Source organism: Garra rufa, chromosome 1 (genome assembly GCF_049309525.1).
Source record: "Garra rufa chromosome 1, GarRuf1.0, whole genome shotgun sequence".
NCBI lineage: Eukaryota > Metazoa > Chordata > Actinopteri > Cypriniformes > Cyprinidae > Garra > Garra rufa.
The window spans coordinates 25951518-25974301 of NC_133361.1; the positions used below are offsets into that span (position 1 = coordinate 25951518).

A 22784-nucleotide genomic window follows, 5' to 3' on the forward strand; every position below is an offset into this window, starting at 1 on the left:
AATGTGTAACCTTACGAAAAAATACTATGGTTCTACCATGGTAGGGTTAAGTGGTATACAGGTATGTACCATTCTGAATTAAATTGCTTTTTAAATGTCAATTCAGGTCCTGAATTGCAATTAGGATCGAAAACAAGATGCAGAATTGTAATTCAAAAGAGCAGATTTTTTTTTTTTTTTTTTTTTTACATTTTTGTCCTTATTTTACAATTGAGAAAAGAATAGAGTAATAATAAATATTGTATATTGTATTATATTATACTGTATCAAGAATTTCCCAAATTACTCTTTATTACTGAAAATAATTCTACTTATCAGTGAATAAATAATAATATTAATTAGAGGAAATTACTCCAACGTAGAGGAAATATTATATTATATTATATACATTTATTTATTAGTTATAAAAATTAGACACATGGTGTATATATATTATATTTCCAAGAATTTCCAATGTCAGTGTATTCTACATATAAGTAAATAAATATTTTTGATTATTTCGTAATAATTAGTTGAAATAACAGGCGATTTTATATTATATTATATTATATTATAAATTAATTTATTTATTAGTTATAAAAATAAAAATAATTATGTTATAATAAATTATCTGATTAATTTATTAGTTACAATTATACACAACAGTGCTGTGTATTATATTGTATTATATTATATTATAATAATTTATCTATTAGTTATACAAATTAGACAACAGTAATTCTATTATAATAAATATTTAGATTAATTTATTAGTTAAAAATAGACATATAGTGTGTATATTATATTATATTATATTATATAATATTATCTGGTGCTAAGATTATAATGTAACAAGAATTTCCCATTTCAGTGTATTCTACATAAAAGTGAATAAATATTTTTATTATCTGGTAATAATTAGTCGAAATCACAGGCAATTTAATATTATATTATATTATATTATATTATATTATATTATATTACATTGTATTATATTATATTATTATGTTGAGATCATACTATATCGGGAATTTTTAGAATTACTTTTTATTACTGAGAATAATTCTACATATCAGTGAATAAATAATTTGATTCACTAATCAGAAATGACTCCAACTTAGGGACAATATTAAATGATATTATATTATATTATATTTATTAGTTATAAAAAATAGACAGCATGTCTAAGACGATTAGACAACAGTTATTAAATCATTTGATTACTTAATTATTTAAAATTAGGCACAACAGTGCTTTGTATATATTATCCATCCATTATATTATATTATATTACATTATATTATATTATATTATATTATATTATATTATATTTGGTGCTGGGATACTGTATCAAGAAATTTCAACTTCAGTGTAAGTATATATAAAAAATAAATATTTTGATTAATTTATGATATTGGTTGAATGAACAAACGATCGAAAATTACATATTATATTATTCAGGAGCTAAAATAATTATTTTAATGTATATAATGCTAATTTTAGTCAGAAAAAAAATCTGATCCACATATTGTTTTTATAAAATTTTAGATTAAATAAAGTCAAAATTAATTATGCATTTATATTTTGTTGCAATGCTTGTTTCGGACTAATGAAATTCCCCTGTTTTGGAAATTATCTTGCTACAGTTACATTAAGGTTTACTATTTAGGCTAAATAATACACTCTTACTAACAGGTCTGTTTTTTGCTGTCACATTTAGGCTGAGAATGTACTATGGCTTAATGAGTTAGAAAGAGCAAGTAAGGCTAGAAATTCCTACACAACAACAAACATCATAGCAATAGGAAGTATCTAATTTGCTATTATTCATCCCACCAAGCTTCATGTTTTCCATTGCTTTCCTCCAGCTCAGTCTATGCAGGTCAGCTTGTTTTCTGTCTAAACGGCCATACAAACACGGACAGACTTTCCACAGGGTGGCATCCCTGTGATTTCCACAGAACACCAAATGCCATGCTAATTATCTGTGCCACTGTGACTTCCTGGACTAGAAGCACATTCAGTCTGCCACAGACAGCACAGTGTGGGACAGACATGGACAAACCATCCACCCACTCGCAGTCACTTAGAGCAGACGATCCTATTAAAAACAGACAGTCCAGGCGCACGGCTTTATAGGCGGCATATTAACGGCCTGAAACTGTGTGCTGCGACGCTTCCTGTGATCTGCCATTCTCCCACTGCTGCAGTGCATGAGCACATAAACAGCCTGCTTATTCTGATACATTAATCCTAACGGTGTTTGCCAAACCAAATCTGATAACAAATGATCCCTCTGTCCCCGTCTGTTCATATTCTCTGTCAAACATCCACGTTCCCTCTAATTTTTGTTCTTGCTGAGCACAACCTATTTCTATTAGGCAGAGGCTTTAGCCACCTGAGCAGAATCACCCCATGCCTCAGAGCCGTGCCATACTTTACAAAAAATGCTATGGCTGTGTTCCTAAACCTAGTGAGCTGCACCGCTGCCTACATGGGCAACTGTCCTATAATGCAGTTACTCCAATCTTCAGTGTCAAATGATCCTTCAGAAATCATTTTAATATGCTGATTTGCTGCTGAAGACACATTTCTTACTTGTTCTTAGGGGTGGGTGATATACCAATAGACACAATCAATTGATGTTTCTGTGCTACATGGTCCCGAAAACTTAATTTGCACATGTTTTTTAAGCATTGTGGTTTTATAACAAGTAATTTTAAGCTGCTGAAATGCAATCAGAAGTGAAAGAGAACTCATTTTGTTATACGAGAGACTGTTTCATAGGCAAGGCAAGGCAAGGCAAGGCAAGTTTATTTATATAGCACATTTCATACACAATGGTAATTCAAAGTGCTGTACATAAAAAGGAATTAAAATCACAATAGCATAAAAATCATAAAAATTTAAAATAATAATCACAACAATAAAAACAAAATTAAGAACATTTAAGATGATTTAAAAAAGAAAATGATTTCAAATTAATTAATACAGAAATGATTATACATAAAATAATGCAATCTGTTCGGACGTAGCACAGTGCTCATTCAATAAATGCACAACTGAACAGATGAGTTTTGAGTCTGCATTTAAATGTGACTAATGTATTAGCACATCAGGGGCCTCATTTATAAAGACTTGCGTAGAAACCATCCTTGATTTTATCTAAGAACTTTTCTGATTTGATCGTAAGAGCGATTCAGAGAAACGAACGTACACACGAAATCCATGCGTACGCCAGTCATTCGGTTATAAATCACAAATGATCGTGGAATTGTGTGCAACTGAATGTTCCGCCGTCGAAACGCCCCTGCTTAATTAATTAACATATAAAACGAGCTCATTCCTAAAGCAAAAACTCTGACAAAGGCAAGTAAAAAGGAGCGCAAGAAATCAAATTATAGTGAGGCTGAACTATCTGCAATACCAGGCATTACCACAAGGAAACGGTCGTACGCCAAGCTGGAATCTGACGTGGAGATAAGTACTTTTCCACGTCAAAGACGGTTTTTATAAATCTGTACTTTGACGTGGATTTGATCGTACAAACACTCTAAGATCAAATCAGTGCGTAAGAAAGTTTTATAAATGAGGCCCCTGATCTCTTCTGGAAGCTGATTCCAACTGCGGGCGGCATAATGGCTAAAAGCAGATTCCCCTTGTTTTGTGTGAACCCTTGATATTACTAACTGACTCGATCCTAGTGATCGGAGTTGTCTGTTAGGTTTGTATACAGTGAGCATATCTGCAATGTATGTAGGTCCTAGGCCATTGAGTGCTTTATAAACAAGTAAAAGTACTTTAAAATCTATCCTAAACATAACTGGAAGCCAGTGTAAGGACCTGAGGACTGGTGTAATATGCTCTGATTTTTTGGTTCTAGTCAGAATCCTGGCAGCAGCGTTCTGTATGAGCTGCAGCTGTCTAATGGTCTTCTTGGGAAGGCCGGTGAGGAGACCATTACAATAGTCCACCCTGCTGGTGATAAAGGCATGAACAAGTTTCTCCAAATCTTGACGGGAAACAAAACATCTAATTCTTGCAATGTTTTTAAGATGATAGTATGCTGATTTAGTTACTGCTTTGACATGGCTACTGAAACTGAGGTCTGACTCCAGAATCACACCCAGATTCTTGACTTGATTTTTTGTTTTTTGACCCCTAGCGTCAAGGTACGCATTTACCTTATGAACTTCATCTTTGTTTCCAAATGCAATGACTTCCGTTTTCTCCTTGTTTAACTGTAAAAAGTTTTGGCACATCCAACTGTTAATTTCATCAATGCATTGGCAGAGAGAGTCAATGGGGCTGTAGTCATTTGGCGATAAGGCTAGGTAAATCTGGGTATCATCTGCATAGCTGTGATATGCAATTTGGTTCTTTCTCATTATTTGACTTAGTGGGAGCATATACAGGCTGAACAACAGAGGCGCTAGAATTGAGCCTTGTGGGACTCCGCATGTCATGGACGTCCACTTAGACTTATGTTCTCCTATACTCACATAATAGCCTCTCCCTTCTAAGTATGACCTGAACCATTTGAGAACCGTCCCAGAAAGCCCGACCCAGTTTTCCAGTCTATCTAAAAGAATGTTATGATCGACTGTGTCGAACGCAGCACTGAGATCTAGTAGTACCAGCACTGATATTTTGCCAGAATCTGAATTTAGGCGAATATCATTTATTATCTTTATGAGCGCTGTCTCTGTGCTATGATGTTGTCTGAAGCCAGATTGGAAATGGTCCAGGTATCCATTTGAGTTTAAGTAGTGATTCAGCTGATTGAAAACAACCTTTTCAATAATCTTACCTATAAAAGGAAGATTTGATATTGGTCTATAGTTGCTCAATATGGTGTTATCAAGATTTCTCTTTTTCAAAAGGGGCTTAACAACTGCAGTTTTCAGGGAGTTTTCATAGGCGCGCACATGTAAAGATAATGCTCATAGAGCGCCGAAGCATTGAATAGAGTTATTTTTGCCGCTTTATAGGCCTTGAATGCTTAAATACACACACTTGTATGTGTCAAAGTGCCCATCTTTGTAAGTATCCTTGTGAACACAGTAATTTCGGTCTTAAGTGAAAGTAAAAAGCTGAGAAAGAAAACATGTGTAACAGTATATTGGATCCGGGCAGCTCTTAAAGTGACAGCAGTTTAATATTCCTGCTGTTTCTCATTGACGGTACAATTTATGTAGCATTTCTTAATTATTTGTTCTACTGTAGTTTTTTTGTCCTTTTGCTTGTAATTATTTATTTTTATTTTATTTTATTTTATTATTATTTTATACTTATTTTTATTTTATTCTTATTCTTTTTTATTGGTTATTAAATTGTAGTTAATTGTAATATTGACACTGGTGACAATAATTATAAAATTTCTATGGTTTCAAAAATTTTGATATCATAAAGCCCTTATTTAAGGCAAAAATAACTATATTGTGAAATATATTGTTACTGTGAAATAAAAAAAAAATGTTTTTGGTCATATCGCTCAACCGTACTTGTTCTTCTTAAAACTTTTGTAGAAACTGTGATACATTTTTAGTTTTTTTTTTTTTATTTAAAATAATTTATTTATGTCTTGTAACATTATAAATGTCTTTAGTGTAACTTTTGAACAATTTAATGTGTCCTTGCTGAATAAAAGTATTAATTTAAAAACTGATAATCATTCTTTCACAATCTACTAAATACAGAGTACTTCATTATAAAGAAAAATAGAATAAACAATAAATATGGAAAAAATATATGTATCTTCATAATCTATGACAAAAATATATCATAAACTAGGTTAGTGGATAATTCAGTAGCAAAAAAAACAAAAAAAAAAACAATCAGTGCACAATCATTTTAGAAATCCAAACATTTAGTGAAAATAAAACATTATTTCTTATTATTATAACATTATTTCTTTTAACTGTTTTAAATTTCAGTAACTTTGCACATTAAAACTATTTATAGTCTTTTCTACTCTGGTGTTTTGTTCTCAAAGACACCTGGTAGCAAGTAACATGATTTAGAAACATTAAATTCCGGCAAGATAAAGTCCTTTTTATTCAAAATAATAGACGTGTCTACAAATCAAGTATAATAATGGGAAAACAGAATGATCTTGAAAGAGCTTTACAGAGCTGACTGACGCGACCAGGGTTTGAAGGCTGGACGAATGATTGACAGCCACAGCAGAGAAAAGAGTTTGTGTGAACTTTAATGTAGGTACTAAATATTCATATTAAGTATGGCTTCAGAAGACCTGGTATATAGTGCACAAAAATGTAATTGTGCTTTAATATGCTTTTATGAGGCTTAATGGTAACAGAATAATAGGCACAATATCAGATTTGGATCTGCCCTCTCTGACCGATACCCGATCCGACAACGAATGGCAGCATCTGTGCCGATACCCAATATGAATATCGGATCGGCACATCCTTAATGTCTTTAAAAAAAAGTAGAAGAAGTACAGTAAGGAGATAAAAGGAGTACAGTAGACATTCTGCTTGACATGTCCTTTTGTGTAATACTTCCATTCTAACAGAATGTTATTACATTACACTGCGCTGCATTTCTATTGGTTTTCTATGTAAACATGCACCATTCTAAGAACATGACACTCAATGTAAGTGCATACTTGTTTTCTCAAATTATTACATTTAGAATACATTTGCAGCATCTCACACAAAAAAAAATCTTTGAAAACATTCAAATAATAATACTGTTTTATTTAGTATATCCCCAAATTAATCCAGCATTTAAAATGAGTGATTGATGTTTTTACTGTTATTATAATTTATGTATTTAAACAAAATAGTGTGGCGTTTTAATTTCTCCCATAGCATCAAAGTAATTATGGACTGTTTAATCAGTACTTCTGACGCCTGCATGACTCACAATCTCACGATACAATAATATCACAATGTGAACTCCACGATACAATATTACTGCAATTTTTTAAAAAAGACAAATAAAGACTTGGAAAAAAATGTATATTGTGTACATTTTAAAGTTCAATTATTCTATCCAATGCACTTTGAGGGTTAAAAATGAAGACCTCCAACCCATGTTCTTAACTAAGAAAACTTAAGTCAGAAAAAAGTCAGTGAATTGACCTGTACCTGAACTTTAAAGGGGACTCAACCCACTTTTTATTTGTGGTTTACCAAACTAATTAGACTACAAATATAATAATAACAGCAACAATTTTATTGTTATTCATGATAATAATAGCCATATATTGTAAATCAACTGCACTGTAAAATAAATTAAAATGAATATTTCATGAGTATATTATTTTGCTTTATAGTACAGTAAGGAAATTACAATACTTCTTTCCTAATGTCTACACTTGAAAGAGATGTTTTGAATTTAGACTGCAGTAACGTTATGCATTTAAACCTCTAGCTGTCAGCAATTCATTCTGCACTTTTAAGCTTTTGTTTTGATGGAAACGATAGTAGAGCTTATATTTTGACAGAAATCTCCAGCTTAAGCAGTGAACACATGCTTACAAAAATGTATCTCACTACAAATCTAGTGAAATGCTGTAATCATCTGCTGTGAAAATAAAGCATAACTGGTGGTTGTTGCATTCCCAATAAACAAATTTACTGCATTCAATTTCCGTTCTGAGGCACAGAAAACACCGGATCACAAGCTGATCGCCTGAATTAATGCTGCGTTCCAGGCAGGTTTTTTAACTGGTAAATCACCACTTCAAACCACAACTCACGACTTTGTAGCGTTCCAGGCAAGTCACGCCAAACTGCCTGGGCACATTTATGAATTACTATTATTTTTATATTATTATTAATTTGATTGCAACGTTATATTGTCCAAAGCTCTATTTTTCCACCGTGTGCCACTTGCATAAACACCGCACGCATTAGGGCTGACATTTGTTGTTTCGCAGGCTATGTTACGTCAGAACACGTAACTGGGAGTACATCGATCTAGTACGAGTTCACGAGTGGGAAGTCACGGATTTGACTGCCGTTCCAGTGCACTTTCACTGGTAGAAGGTCGGAAAAACACGGGTTACGGATTGTCTGGAACGCGGTATTCACGAGTTTGCCCTTACATCTAATCTGCTTGAGCGAGTAATAAGCATATTTTGGCGTGCTGTCCTGGGGAAGGGTTCCGGGCCCGGAATACAGGCCGGACCCAGAGAACTCCCCCTGCTAGTTTAGGATAGAAACAGATTAGAAGTGGGGAGTAGGGGTGGAGGAGGGATGCCAAGAAACTGTCGCTGGATGGAGGTAAGACGGCTGGCAATATATAGATGATGTGCTAATTCAATGATTGGTTAAACGAGTTGCACCTGTGCCGAATGGATTGATTATCTGATCGTGCTCCTCCCGAACCTTGTTAATAAAACATCATTAAGTGCACGCTTTGCTTTGAAACACGCAGCGAAAACAGACTTGATAAAGGGATTAAGCCATATTGTATTTGCTGTTTTAGTTTGTTGGACAGATACTGTGCCAAATAATAATGGCCCAAAACACAACTTCAGACCTTTTATGTTAGAATAAGAAGTTTAAATATATTTTAAAAACTTCCCTTTTTTGCCCCTGAAGACCTATTGTTTCATATTGTCCTGTGACCACAACAGTGTTGTTTTCGTCAACGATGACGATGACGAAATCATTTCGTTGACGCCACTTTTTTTCATGACGATAACGAGACGATGACGAGATAAAAATGGCTCGTTGATGACTAAAACATGACGAGACGTGTGTGAGTTTTCGTTGACGAGACGAGAATAGACGAAAATGTTAGTGGGTGGTCCGTCAGACGTTTAAAATGCATGACATTTCCGCTTATTGTGCATGCCAATTAAAACTTAAAAAGTATCTGACGCTATGGCAAGCCGTTTTAGCATTAAATACTCTTTGCTATACTAGTATGGCAAGCCGTTTTAGCATTCTATCCATGTTTGTCTTTTATGTTCTAAAACATTCCTTCATTATTGTAATTATTGGTAAAAATAGTCGATCCGGAAGCTCACATTGTGTTGAACTATAGATCTGCTATTTTCAGAACTTATAAGTGACACTACCCAACAGCAAAATACTTACTGACCTACATTAATTTGTTAAAAGACTACTTTTTTCCCTTTTTTTGACTAAAACTAGACTAAAACCTTTCTGACTTTTCGTCGACTAACACTAGACTAAAACCTTTTTGACCTTTCGTCGACTAAAATTGGATTAAAACTATCACATATAGAAGTGACTAAAATTTGACTAAAACTAAGAAGCATTTTAGTCCAAAAGACTAAGACTAAATCTAAGATGGTTGTCAAAAACAACACTGGACCACAAAAATATTGAGACAGTTTTGCTATCGCGATACCACGATATTGATAATACCATTACATTCCTACTTATAACTAGATTTTTAATTATTTGTCTTGCTTTGTCTTGCTTTGTCATCTTGGATTTATCTTTACTGACACTGCCATCTCCACAAAGCATACAGATACTGCTTGATTTTGATTTCAACAAGGAATCTTTGGAAACAAAATCATGCCAAGATTTTTGAACAGCTTTGGATCAAGAAATGCTGCCTAAGGAAGAAGCTGACAAGGCTTTGGACAGAGTCTATAAAAAAACAGTCAATAGTCAGACTAATTGTGCTATGATGCTTCAGTCTCATAGATTGTTTCATAAATCTCAATTGTCTTCAGGTTATCATGTGTTTGAAGGATGCACAGTTCGGAAGTAGATAAAACAAAAAAATGTGCAGAAGAAAATGGAGGCTTTAATCCTTGAAGTAAAAAGGAACACAAAGACATTTGTATTTTGCACAGAAAAAAAAAAATGCTGAAGATTGACATTTTCTTTGTGAGGCTGTGTTGGTACATGCGTACATGACTAGAAAGACAAATCAAACCTAACAGGCTGAACGACATGATGTACTCCTAGAAAAAAACAAGGTGACATCAAGCAAAAAAGATAATAGGTTGTTGTAAAAAAAAGACTGAGCGAACTGAGTGACGTGCCTATAAAAAATGAGCATGAGGCGCCGGAAAAGACATTAATTTCTCATCTTCCTTTAATTTGGAGGGCCATTTTGATGGATGAAATGACTAATGAGGACTGAGATCTCACCTTGAAACTGATGTCCCCTTTCTTGCAGCACAGGCAGGCCAGCATGAGGAAGACAAATGTAAAGAGGCCGGAGAAGGAGACAGCAACCACCGCCAGAGAGGACGGCCATGACAGCTCACTCAACGGGGAGCCACCTGGGGTGCAAAAACAGACATTTAGTATCAAACTCTGCTAATGAACTTCAAACCTCAGGCACCAGTGATAAAAAGAGTAAATGACTATGTTTAAAGGTGAAGTGTGTCAATTATGCACCCCTAGCAACTATTTTATTACTAGACATTTCTTGAAGTGAATTAAGTTAATCCACACAAAGTCTGAAAATTTGCCAACTTAATAAATAAATAAAAGATAAAAAACATGTGACAATCATTACATAGAAAATTATATTATATTCTCTGTTTGTCTTTATGAAGGATTAGACTATCGTCAGCTATTAACAGCTGATAAGAGAATAACAGAGGTTATCAAAATGTTTCATAACAGCATCTGAAGAAGCATGCGGTTGCTGTCAGTGATTTGATTTGGTGGGCATCACACTTGCATAGATCGCTTGTCTATGAGGGAACATGATGAAACCAGGGCTAATGGATGCTAAATCTGCTTTTCTTGTTGCAGTGAATCACTGACACGCAATCTGCATGATGATGCAGTATAGGGTTAAGAAACCTAGACATGAGATGACTCATTTGTTATTCAGAATGAAACACAAATTGCACAGTTTTATCAGTTAATGAACTGAGAGACAGTGATACGGCTGTCAAAGTAATTTCAGGAAATTTGAGGGAATGCAAAGGAGCTGTATATTAATGAATATTGATGAAAATATAATTAAAGTATATTCCGAAAATATAATGCGATCTTTAAAGGAACCGTATGTAGGATTGCGGCCAAAACTGGTACTGCAATCACTTTCAAAATACTGTAGAACGGTGTATCCCCTCCCGCTCCCCCCCTGACTCGAGGTTGCCAGCTAAGCTGCAGGAGTAGGCTGCAACAAGGAGCTTCCAATGGCAAGTGACGAGTCCTACACAGTAATTTGTTTTTCTTCTGTTAATTATGTTTATGCTTCACAAGAGATGTTTTGCGAAGTAATTATGTATCGCAAAAATTTACAGATGGCGATTAGCCAAATATTTCGTAAAGATGTACTGTAATACCACATTTCAGTCGGAACATAGATTGTTTTCATACCCTGCTCGTGGTGCGATATAAAGCTTTTTATGAACGCATTTTGCACGGCCGACCGTGGGAAATCCACTGTGTACGGAAGCAAAGTTAGCCAAACATAGATGAATCTTACCTGTCCAGGAGAAAATTACCAACGATGGCGTCTATCTTCAAATTCATCTCCGTTTTCAGCCGTCTCCCTCTTTCAAAGGCATATCCTATACAAATCCTTTTTTTATTTCGGACTTTGTCACGACGTATTTCGGATTCATAACGAGGTCTTTTACGTTTTGTAACGTTATACATGTTTTATCCGACACGTTCGTATAGCCGCAGCTGTAACAGTGCTGGCAACCCGGATCACGAAACTCTACTGACTTCATGATTGGTAGATAGCTGGAGGGTGGAGCCTCAGACCAAAACACAAAATGACAACAATAACATCAGTTGAGGGCTGCAACTGTCACTTTTAAATGACAATATCCTGGCCGGACCACTGTTGTCAGTGATATAAGTATTTGAAATGAACATGATTTCTTAATGTCTAGTGACATGTCAGGGCCATTTTATGATTAACTGACGTAAATTTCTTACATACGGTTCTTTTAAGGGATGTTCAATCCAATCACAAATATTCCATCCAAACACAAATTTATTCTTTAATATTCTATTGTATTTTGCAGAATGCCCATGCTCATCATTTTCACACACTGAAATAGATAAGTTACACTGCCAAACTCCAAAAATTACAAAAAAAGCAACACAAAGGTACCATAAAAGTCAGTTAATAGAACATGTGCCCTGTATCAAAAGCACTGTATTCGTATACCTACAATTTAAAATTTTGTCATTAGTTAATCACCCTCACGTCGTTCCAAACACGTAGGACCTTTCTTCATCTTTGGAACAAAAAATAAAGATACTGTTGATGAAATTCAAGAGCTTTCTGACCCTCCAGACAGCAAGGGTTCAACCACGATCAAGGCATAGAAGCGTAGTAGGGACGTTGTTAAAATAGTTCATCAAGGTTGATCAGTCGCTCAACTGTAATTTTACGGATCTACAAAAAAGTCTTCTCTGCGTCACCCTAGCACACAAAAAGTATTCTCTTTGCTTTATAAAATTACGGTTGAACCACTGATGTCACATGGACTATTTTGTCGATGTTCTTGGTACCTTTCTGGACCTTGACTGCGATAGGACCCTTGCTGTCTATGGAGGCTCAGAGAGCTCTCGGATGTCATCAAAATTATCTTAATTTGTGTTCCGAAGATGAACGAAGGTCTTATGGGTTTGAAACAACATGAGGGTGAGTAATTTTGATGACAGAATTTCCTTTTATTCTGAGTGAACTAACCCTTTTAATCACTTTTAGATTAACAGAAAATAAGCGATGTAACCAACAAACGTTATGCAATGTACTTATGCAATGTACTTATTTCAGTGTTTTATTTTTAATACATTTGCTAAGTTGTCACAAATTAGTTTTTTGCTTTGTCATTATGGTGTATGGAATATAAATTGTGGGAAAAAAGTCATTTAAAGCAGTTTAACATAAGACTGCAACATAACAAACCATGAAAAAAAATGAAGGGGTATGAATACTTTCACAAGGCACTGTAGTCTGTGAAAAAAAGTTTGTAAAAATATAGCATGAATTATGTGGTAAATCGTATTAAACCTAACTTATTTCAGGCATTAAAAATGCTATATCATTTCAAGGTTTTAAGACTCACTAACTACATTTCCATCAACCTGTTTTTATGCACAATTTGTGGTATCGCATTAGAAATAAGAGATGGAAATGCCAGATTTTGGGAAAAAATCCCTTAATTAAAAATCCCAAGAAAGTTCTGACACTGCTCAAGGTGGCTTTTGACTTGTGGGAAAAAGTGTTCATGTAAATAATAGGAGATGGAAACGCATTTGTCAAATAAATTACTCCATGCGCATCAAAAATGTCACATGATGGCATAACCTAACCACTAGCTAACCAGCGAACCGATCTTGTTGCACAGCATCTGGAATGTTATTATGGTCATTCTTAAATGCCTAAGGAAAGTCTGCCGTCAGTGTATTTCTGTACAATTGCCTCTCAGAATTTCTTACAATACTGCATTCCCAAACACTAGGCATCCACCTCCGAAAGCAATTTATTGTATTTTGTCTGCTCGCTCTGAGACACAAGTAATTTATTATATATGAAAATTATTATATTAAGTGGCTTCTGCCACATTTCATAGTAATATTTAGTGCCAGTTTATTTAAAAGTGGTGATTTTGTTCTTTGACTCGTTGAAGGGAAACGGTGCTTATTCGCAAATGTTTTAAGCAATATTTCAATTTTGAACACTTTGGATAGAAGCCCAGCAATTTGTGAAGCACTCTAGCTTTATGTACAGTGGCCGAGAGAGCTCAATGCGCTGCAAATTAAGAAGACAGATGCAAACAGAAAGAAAACACATGCACACAGAAAAATACAACAAATTAAAAAAAAAAAAAACATCATCAGTTTGACAACACAGGGGCTGCAAATCCTCGGAACGCAAACACAAATACGGAAACGCGCTGCAAACACAAAAAAAAGTGCTGCAAACACAAAAAAAAGTGCTGCAAATAGCACGGAGCACAACGGAAATGTTTCAGGGGGACCTCAAAAAGTGACGAACCCATCTGGGACCAGATTATTTTGTTCAGTGGCTGTTGGTCCGAGCAGAGGTGTTATCGGTGAACTAAAAGGTTATAGTTCATCTTTATCACCTTTTAGTTCACCGACAACACCTCTGCTCTAATAATCAGGTCCCAGATGGGTTCGTCACTTTTTGAGGTCCCCCAGAAACATTTCCGTTGTGGTCCGTGCTATTTGCAGCGCTTTTTTGTGTTTGCAGCGCATTTGTGTATTTGTGTTTGCGTTGCGAGGATTTGCAGCGCCTGTGTTGTCAAACTGATGAAGATGGGGTTTTTTTATTTGTTGTCGTTTTTTTCTGTTTGCATGTGTTTTCTTAAGTTGCAGCACGTTGAGCTCTCTCGGCCACCGTATCTATGTGAGATAACAAGGGAACACATAAACCTATCAGCTTGGTTCATGAATAAGAATTACACTGACATGTACCCACTAGTCCCATCTGAGATTGGTAAAAATGGTGCCCGATAACAATTATCTCCTAAAAAGTAGGGGGTGAAATTTGAAATGTTCACTCTATGTAAAAGTGTGGCTGTTTAAACATGCCTCCAAGCTGCCCAGTTTGATTGCTTGTAGGGGCAGGTGTCACATTTTGGACTAGTGAGATTTAATCTGACTTTCAGTGTAATCCTTCTGTCAGCAGGGGACACACAAAGACACATGCTATGCATGTGCTCGCTCTCAGTTTAAAAAGGACATGAACATCCTGATCTGCACAAGTCTGCACCACAACAGCCATGTGTCCTGAAATGGAGGAAGTGGCTTGTTTTGCTGATATGCTGACACATGTCGCTTTGGAGAACGTGTTCCACGCATGACGTCTGTCAGGGGTCATAGGGGTTGTAAGATCAATGCCTTGAAACGAAAATAGACATGCGATGAAAGGTATAAACACACACACACAAGTACTAACAAAACTGGACTCTGTTTCGAAACCTAGTACTTTCTACATAAGCAGCTGTTTTTTAAGGGAGCATCGTAACTTAAAGGATAAGTTCACTTCCAGAACAAAAATTCACAGATAATTTACTCAACCCCTTGTCATCCAAAATGTTCATGTCTTTCTTTCTTCAGTCATAAAGAAACAAATGATACATGCATTTTAGAATTTTCCAAATGAGGTTATCTAAAGAATGCTGCATTCCAAATCACTGTTCACATTCTATGACGTCGTAATAAAGCTGTCTATGTAGGCATCTCAGTAGGTTTTGGAACAGAGGCAATGTGACCCAGGATCAGCGGAGCATGTGTGTATTCACAACACCACATGCAGACGCGGTCAGCAACGTGGTGGGTGTACGAAACATTACTCCCACCCACTCCTGCGTCTCCATGGTAACAGGCAGGCTGGCTGACCCGTCATGTTGTATTGCACTTCGCTTTTTGTCAAATCTCTCCTCAGCCCCCACCTTTCATAATGATGACACATTTCTGCTGATGCATTAACAGCTGCTCTTTCTATTTTCCCCTCGCTCTTTCATCATCTTTCCCTCTCGCACCCAAGCATTCTCACAGTGTCCTAAACACACATTGTGGTTCACCTAGGGTCTGTGATTAAACATTTCCCTGTCGTTTTGAAATAAGACAAGAATGTCGAATGCAGACATTTAGAATCACGTACTATTAGTCTACTTCTGCTAAATGTAGTTTGCATAACTGCATGCAAAGTTGCAGCAGCACCAAAACCAGTTTTAATGAATGTTCAGTTAAAGAATAATTAATTGGTATATTATTAACCATAAATTTGCACTGCAGAATATAAGCTCTGACCAACAAATGATGTTTCTTACATATTTCATTTAACAAGGCAATCTTCAAATGAACAAACTTTTATGAAATTTGATGCCTAATTACAATCATGAGAAGTACAATGCTATCTCATTTTTTTGAGTTATTGCATTCTCTTCCTCAAGGTTTAAATGTTAAATGGGGTGTTAGGAAAACCTGTCTGCCTATGCATGCTATATAATAACCAAAAGGCACTATGTTAAAGGGATAGTTCGCCCAAAAATGAAAATTCTGTCATAATTTAGTTTTACCAAAAGTTTTACCAAACCGTTAAGGCTACAAAAAGTCCAGGTTTAGGCTTTTATTCAAACACAGTTGAGGTCAAAAGTTTACATACACCTTGCAGAATCTGCAAGAGGGGTCATACAAAATGCATGTTATTTTTTATTTAGTACTGACCTCAATAAGATATTTCACATAAAATTTGTATACATATAGTCCACAAGAGAAAATAATAACTGAATGTATAAAAATGACCCCGTTCAAAAGTTTACATACACTTGATTCTTAATACTGTGTTCTTACCTGAATGATCCACAGCTGTGTTTTTTTGTTTGTTTGTGTGTTGTCCTAAACAGTTAAACTGCCCGCTGTTCTTCAGAAAAATCCTTCAGGTGCCACAAATTCTTTGGTTTTCAGCATTTTTGTGTATTTGAACCCTTTCCAACAATGACTATATGATTTTAAGATCCATCTTTTCTCACTGAGGACAACTAAGAGACTCATATGCAACTATTACAGATGGTTAAAACGCTCACTGATGCTTGAGAAGGAAAAGTGATGCTTTAAGAGCCGGGGTGTAAACTTTTGAAAAGAAATGTGTACATTTTTCTTATTTTGCCTAAATATCATATTATTTTCCATTTAGTACTACCCTTTAGGAGCTACAAAAGTTCCCAGAAGACAAAATAAGTTAAATTTACCCTGATCTTCAAATTCAAAAAGTTTCACCCTCTGACTCTTAAAGGAACCGTATGTAGGATTGTGGCCAAAACTGGTACTGCAATCACTTTCAAAATACTGTAGAACGGTTTATCCCCTCCCGCTCCCCCCCTGACTCGAGGTTGCCAGCTAAGCTGCAGGAGTAGGCTGCTAGTGCTACAAGGAGCTTCCAATGGCAAGTGACGAGTCCTACACAGTAATTTGTTTTTCTTCTGTTAATTATGTTTATGCTTCACAAGAGATGTTTTGCGAAGTAATTGTATCGCAAAAATTTACAGATGGCGATTAGCCAAATATTTCGTAAAGATGTACTGTAATACCACATTTCAGTCGGAACATAGATTGTTTTCATACCCTGCTCGTGGTGCGATATAAAGCTTTTTATGAACGCATTTAGCATGGGCGACCGCAGAAAATCCACTGTGTAGCCTACGGAAGCAAAGTTAGCCAAACATAGATGAATCTTAACGTTACCTGTCAAGGAGAAAATTAGCAACGTTGGCGTCTATCTTCAAATTCTTCTCCGTTTTCAGCCGTCTCCATCTTTCAAAGGCATCTCCTATACAAATCCTTGTTTTATTTCGGACTTTGTCACGACGTATTTCGGATTCATAACGAGGTCTTTTAGGTTTCGTAACTTTATACATGTTTTATCCGACTCGTTCTTAGCAGCAGCTGTAACTAACTAGAGCATAGCTGGCAACCCGTCTCACGAAACTCTACTGACTTCGTGATTGGTCGATAGCTGGAGGGTGGAGCCTCAGACCAAAACACAAAATGACAACAATAACATCAGTTGAGGGCTGCAACTCTCACTTTTAAATGACAATATCCTGGCCGGACCACTGTTGTCAGTGTTATAAGTATTTGAAATGAACATGATTTCTTAATGTCTAGTGACATGTCAGGGCCATTTTATGATTAACTGACATAAATTTCTTACATACGGTTCCTTTAATGCATCGTTTTTATTTCTGAAGCATCAATGAGCATTTAAACATTCTGTAACAGTATGTAACAGCATATGAGTCCCTCAGTTGTCCTCAGTGTGAAAAGATGGATCTAAAAATCATACAGCCATTGTTGGAAAGAGTTCAAATACACAACAATGCTGAAAACCAAATAATTTGTGGGACCTAAAGGACTTTTCTGAAAAACAGCAGGCGGTTTAACTGTTCAGGACAAACAATTGACTCAGGAACAACTATCACTAAATAAATAAAAAAAAGCTGTGGTTCAACACAGTATTAAGAATCAAGTGTATGTAAACTTTTGAACGGGTTCATTTTTATAAATTCAGCTATTATTTTCTCTTGTGGACTATATTTTTGTGAAATATCATATTCAGGTCAGCACTAAATAAAAAATAACATGCATTTTGTATGATCCCTCTTATTTTGACAACATAAGTAACATTTTGCAGATTCTGCAAGGTTTATGTAAACTGTAAAGTGGTTGATTCCCTTTGGGAAGACTTGGTTTAAAAGACTCTTAATATTTAATTATATCTTTGGTTTGACATTATTGACCACTATCGTCAACTGTAAAGTTTCATAAAACGTTTTGAAACACTGACATTGTAAACTGAATCATGAGCCAACTTGATCTGAATAATGATACTATTGTTTTCTGTTCTTCAAAACATGACTGTTACTTTCCTGTTTATTACTGTGAATCTGCTTTGAAACAGCCAGTATTGTATAAAGCGCTGCGCAAAAATACATGTGACGTCTTGACTTGAATTTGAGTAAACCACTTGCTTCATATAGATCACTTTTAAAATGTCTTTATTAACTATTTAATGCACTGGACTTTCAGTGGCTGGAGAGAAATCACCCACTTTTCATTAATAATATCTTCATTTGTGTTTCGGAGATAAACCAAACTATTATACGTACTCGCAGAACATACTTTATTAACTAGTGGAATACAATTACTTTCGCCTTTAAGGACAAGCAGACAACAGCTGATAAAGTTGGAGTTGTGGCGTGTATAGAGAAAAATAATGAGGGTGAGTGAATAGATGGAAGGAAGGAGGGGGCAGCAGTCGCTGGGGAGATGAGATATCCTGTTCACTGCATCATAAAGCAGTGTGACTCACTCCTCTCACGTAGGATTTCATTACACAGGGTTCCCTCCAAACTTAATTCTCTTACTAGTTTATCCGCTTTTGTGGGTCTTGTCACTGAACATAAAAAACACGTCTCTAGTCTTCATTCAGGTTTCCAAAAAACAGCAGACTTCACAAAAACAAAGGGGAATTGAACTGGAAAGAGTGTATATTACACCAGCATTATTACACATATTTTAATATACAATACTGTGGAACCTGGTGGAGTTTCTCTACCTTTAATATTTGAAGGGCATACCAATATCTCTGCCGATTTGTACCCAAAATTGTGATGACTTGCACTAATAACAGGGTTGATCTTGCAGTTTTAAACTAGAAACTTGGATGTCGACAGCTTCAGCTACTTGCTGTTAGTTACTTGGTGTTAGACAATTAAACGTCTTTGATCGCTAATATTACTGTCAGCTGTCATCTATAAAGGCGGTTTTTGTGCATTAAGTCTTTTGGACAGTAATGGACCAAGACATCTTCTTTACAAGTACTTGCAAAAGCTTCTGCCTATGCAAGCTTGATAGATCTGTTTTCTGTCACTCACTCCAGCTGCTGTCATGGTGAAGCTACAATTTGAAAAAACAAAAAAAACAAAAAAACATATACATATATATATATATATATATGAAAATATATCCTGTGTGAAAGACCCCTAGAGCCACAAACAACAATCTGGAAGTCATTAGTTTCTAATGCAGAGTAGTACAGGAGCTATGTGGAGGTCCAACAATATTCATATGCAGAATTTCCAGATCCGTTTTGAGCTTCAGGTGCGTTAATTATTTGAACATTTGCGAATAGGAAGACCAAAAGATTGGATGTGATGTATTGCAATGAAATCCTTGAGAAATGTTTTTGATAATACCAATAAATAAAATGTTATTCTTTAAATACTATTTCAGTAAAATAAGTGGTCATGAATAACACTACCATTCAAAAGTTTTTGAACAGTAAGATTTTTTATGTTTTTAAAGAAGGCTCTTCTGCATACCAAGCCTGCATTTATTTGATCCAAAGTACAGTAAAAACAGTAAAATTTTGAAATATTTTTACTATTAAAAATAACTGTTTTCTATTTTAAACTGTAATTTATTCCTGTGATCAAAGCTACATTTTCAGCATCATCACTCCAGTCTTCAGTGTCACATGATCTTTCAAAAATCATTCTAATGTGCTGATTTGCTGTTCAAGAAACATTGATTATTGTTATTATTATTATCATCAATATTTAAAACATTTCAAATTATTTCAGAATTCTATGATGAATAGAAAATTCCAAAGATCAGCATTTATCTGAAATAAAAACCTTTTGTAACATTATACACTACTATTTACGAAAAATTAATACTTTTATTTAGAAGGATGCTTTAAAAGTCATCAAAAGTGATGATAAAGACATTTATAATGTTACAAAAGATTTCTATTTCAGATGCTGTTCTTCTGAACTTTCTATTCATCAAAGAAACCTGAAAAAAAATCTACTCGACTGTTTTCAACATAATAATAATAATAAATGTTTTTGAGCAGCAAATCAGAATATTGGAATGATTTCTGAAGGATCATGTGACTGGAGTAATGATGCTAAAATTTCAGATTTGATCATAGCAATAAATTACATTCTAAAATACATTCAAATACAACACAATTATTTTAAATAGCAAAAATATTTAAACATTTTACTGTTTTTGTGGTACTTTAAATAAATGGATCAAATAAATGCAGGCTTGGTGAGCAGACTTCTTTAAAAAACACTTAATATCTTACTGTTCAAAAACGTTTGACTGGTTGATTCCTACAGTACTTTTAACTTCAAACTTTCACGTTTAACCTGATTTTTTGGAAGAGCAAATACAACTGTAAAATGCAGCATTGCAGTTAAGGTCATTGCATGCTAAGTCCAAAATTTTCTTATAATTTTTTATTTTTTCGTATTCGTCATCCTCTTCTATTAAAATGCTTGCTATGGATGCGAAAACACAAAAAAATCTAACCTGATCCAAAAAAAATTTATGACAGCCGAACGTTTTGGAGGCAGTGTATAAATGTGATTCACAAAATATGAAGGCGTATTTATTTTTTAACATGCAAAAATTTTAGACGAGAATTTCGTACTCAGTGTGCAATGGTCTTAAGTCCTGTAAACAACCGAAGCATTGAGAATAACAAGTGTATTTAGCTGTAGTGTGTACGTGACATACACCACTTGATTTTATAAGCCCCAGTTCCTCTTTATTACAAAGCTGTTTAGAGATGGACACTTGAGATGGATACTCAAGGTTGCAGTTTCAGCACACTCCGCTATTGAAAAGGGGCAACAGGAGAAAACGAGGGAAAGAACAGATAGATATCAAGAGAAGAGGCTTTAAATCTTCAGCTGTCGTCAGCTATCATGTCACTGCCTCTATAGTGAGCCCATGACTTCACAAGAGAGGTTCATGACTACACAGATTGCAGCGAGAAAGCCTTTGTGTAGTTTGTGGTAGCACTGCTGTATTCTGATGAAAGACAATGCAAGAGGTGCTGCTAATAACACACAGTGACTGCAGACAGCCTCAGGTGCAGAACCGCTCAGCTTAACCTGCGCTGTGTGAACGTCCTCTAACTGCACAGGACACTCACAGTGGTGCAGTGTGGCTGCTTTATACACCTAATCTATTATGTGAGGAAAATAAGGTTTCCAGTACATATTAGTAATTACTATAAAATTTAATTAGTAGCCAATTCGAATATCTCAGTATGATGATAATAATTTAACATAATTTAATTTCTTTAAGTTAGCTTTGCATTACCCCAAGGTCACAAATGTATAGAAGCCAATTTTCACCTCAGAGTACATAAAAGATAATTGTAACTTTATTTTATTGTGGCTATATATACTACTGATATAGTCTCTTGCGAGTATCCTATGCTCACCAAGGCCTGTGAAATATTATTGCATCTTAAAACAACTGTTTTCTGTTTGAATATATTTTAAAATGTTATTTATTCCTGTGATGGCAAAGCTTCAGTGTCACATGATCCTTCAGAAATCAATCTAATATGCTGATTTGATGGTCAAGAAACATTTCATATTTTTACCAATGTTGAAAACTGTTGTGCAGTTGTGCCGTTCAAAAGTTTGCGATGAGTAAGATTTTTAATATTTTTTAAAGAATTAATTTTAATTTCTTATGCAGAATAAAATCCAGAAAAACAATACTATTGTGAAATATTATTACAGTATAAAATAATGTTTTTTTTAGATAATATATTTTAAAATGTAATTTATTCCTATGATGCAAAGCTGAATTTTTATCAGCCATTTTATCAGCCAGCATATAATTTGCTTGCCTCGGCAGTTGATGTGCCAGGTTAGCTGGGGGCCCGTCCAAACCCCTGAAACTGCCTGTCCGTAGTACGTGGCTCCCCAACCGGTGGTAGAGGCATCCGTGTGTACCACAGCATGCCTGGAGACCTGTTCCATGGGTACTCCTGCCCGTAGGAATGAGAGGTCTGACCACGGGATGAAGGTTTGGCGGCAGGCCGGTGTCATTTGAACCCGGTAAGAGCCGCGTAGCCACGCTCTCCTCGGGACTCGGCCATGAAGCCAGTGTTGAAGCGGTCTCATATGGAGCAGCCCTAGCGGTGTAACTGCTGCTGCTGCTGCCATATGCCCCAGGAGCCTCTGAAACTGTTTCAGTGGGACCGCTGACCTGCTCTTGAATGTATTCAGGCAGTTCAACACAGACTGAGCACGTTCCTGTGTGAGGCGTGCTGTCTGACTGACCGAGTCCAGTTCCATACCGAGAAAAGAGATCCTCTGAGTTGGAGTGAGTTTGCTCTTACCCAAAGGCCCAACTGGCTGAGGTGTGTGAGCACCAGATCCCTGTGTTCGCATAACTGACTCTGAGACTGTGCCAGGATAAGCCAGTCGTCGAGGTAGTTGAGAATACGAATGCCCTGTTCTCTGAGGGGAAAAAGGGCCGCCTCCGCGACTTTCGTGAAGACAC

The 22784-nt window shown here is 35.6% G+C and overlaps 1 protein-coding gene across 1 annotated transcript in view; it reads right to left on the reverse strand.

Moving 5' to 3' along the window:
* The window catches only part of aatka (apoptosis-associated tyrosine kinase a), a 92966-nt gene that overhangs the window by 24298 nt on the left and 45884 nt on the right, over positions 1 to 22784 (reverse strand). The window contains exon 2 of the mRNA XM_073837939.1: positions 10095 to 10228. Within this exon, the coding sequence (XP_073694040.1) occupies positions 10095 to 10228 (134 nt within the window). The remainder of the gene's footprint in view (positions 1 to 10094; positions 10229 to 22784) is intronic.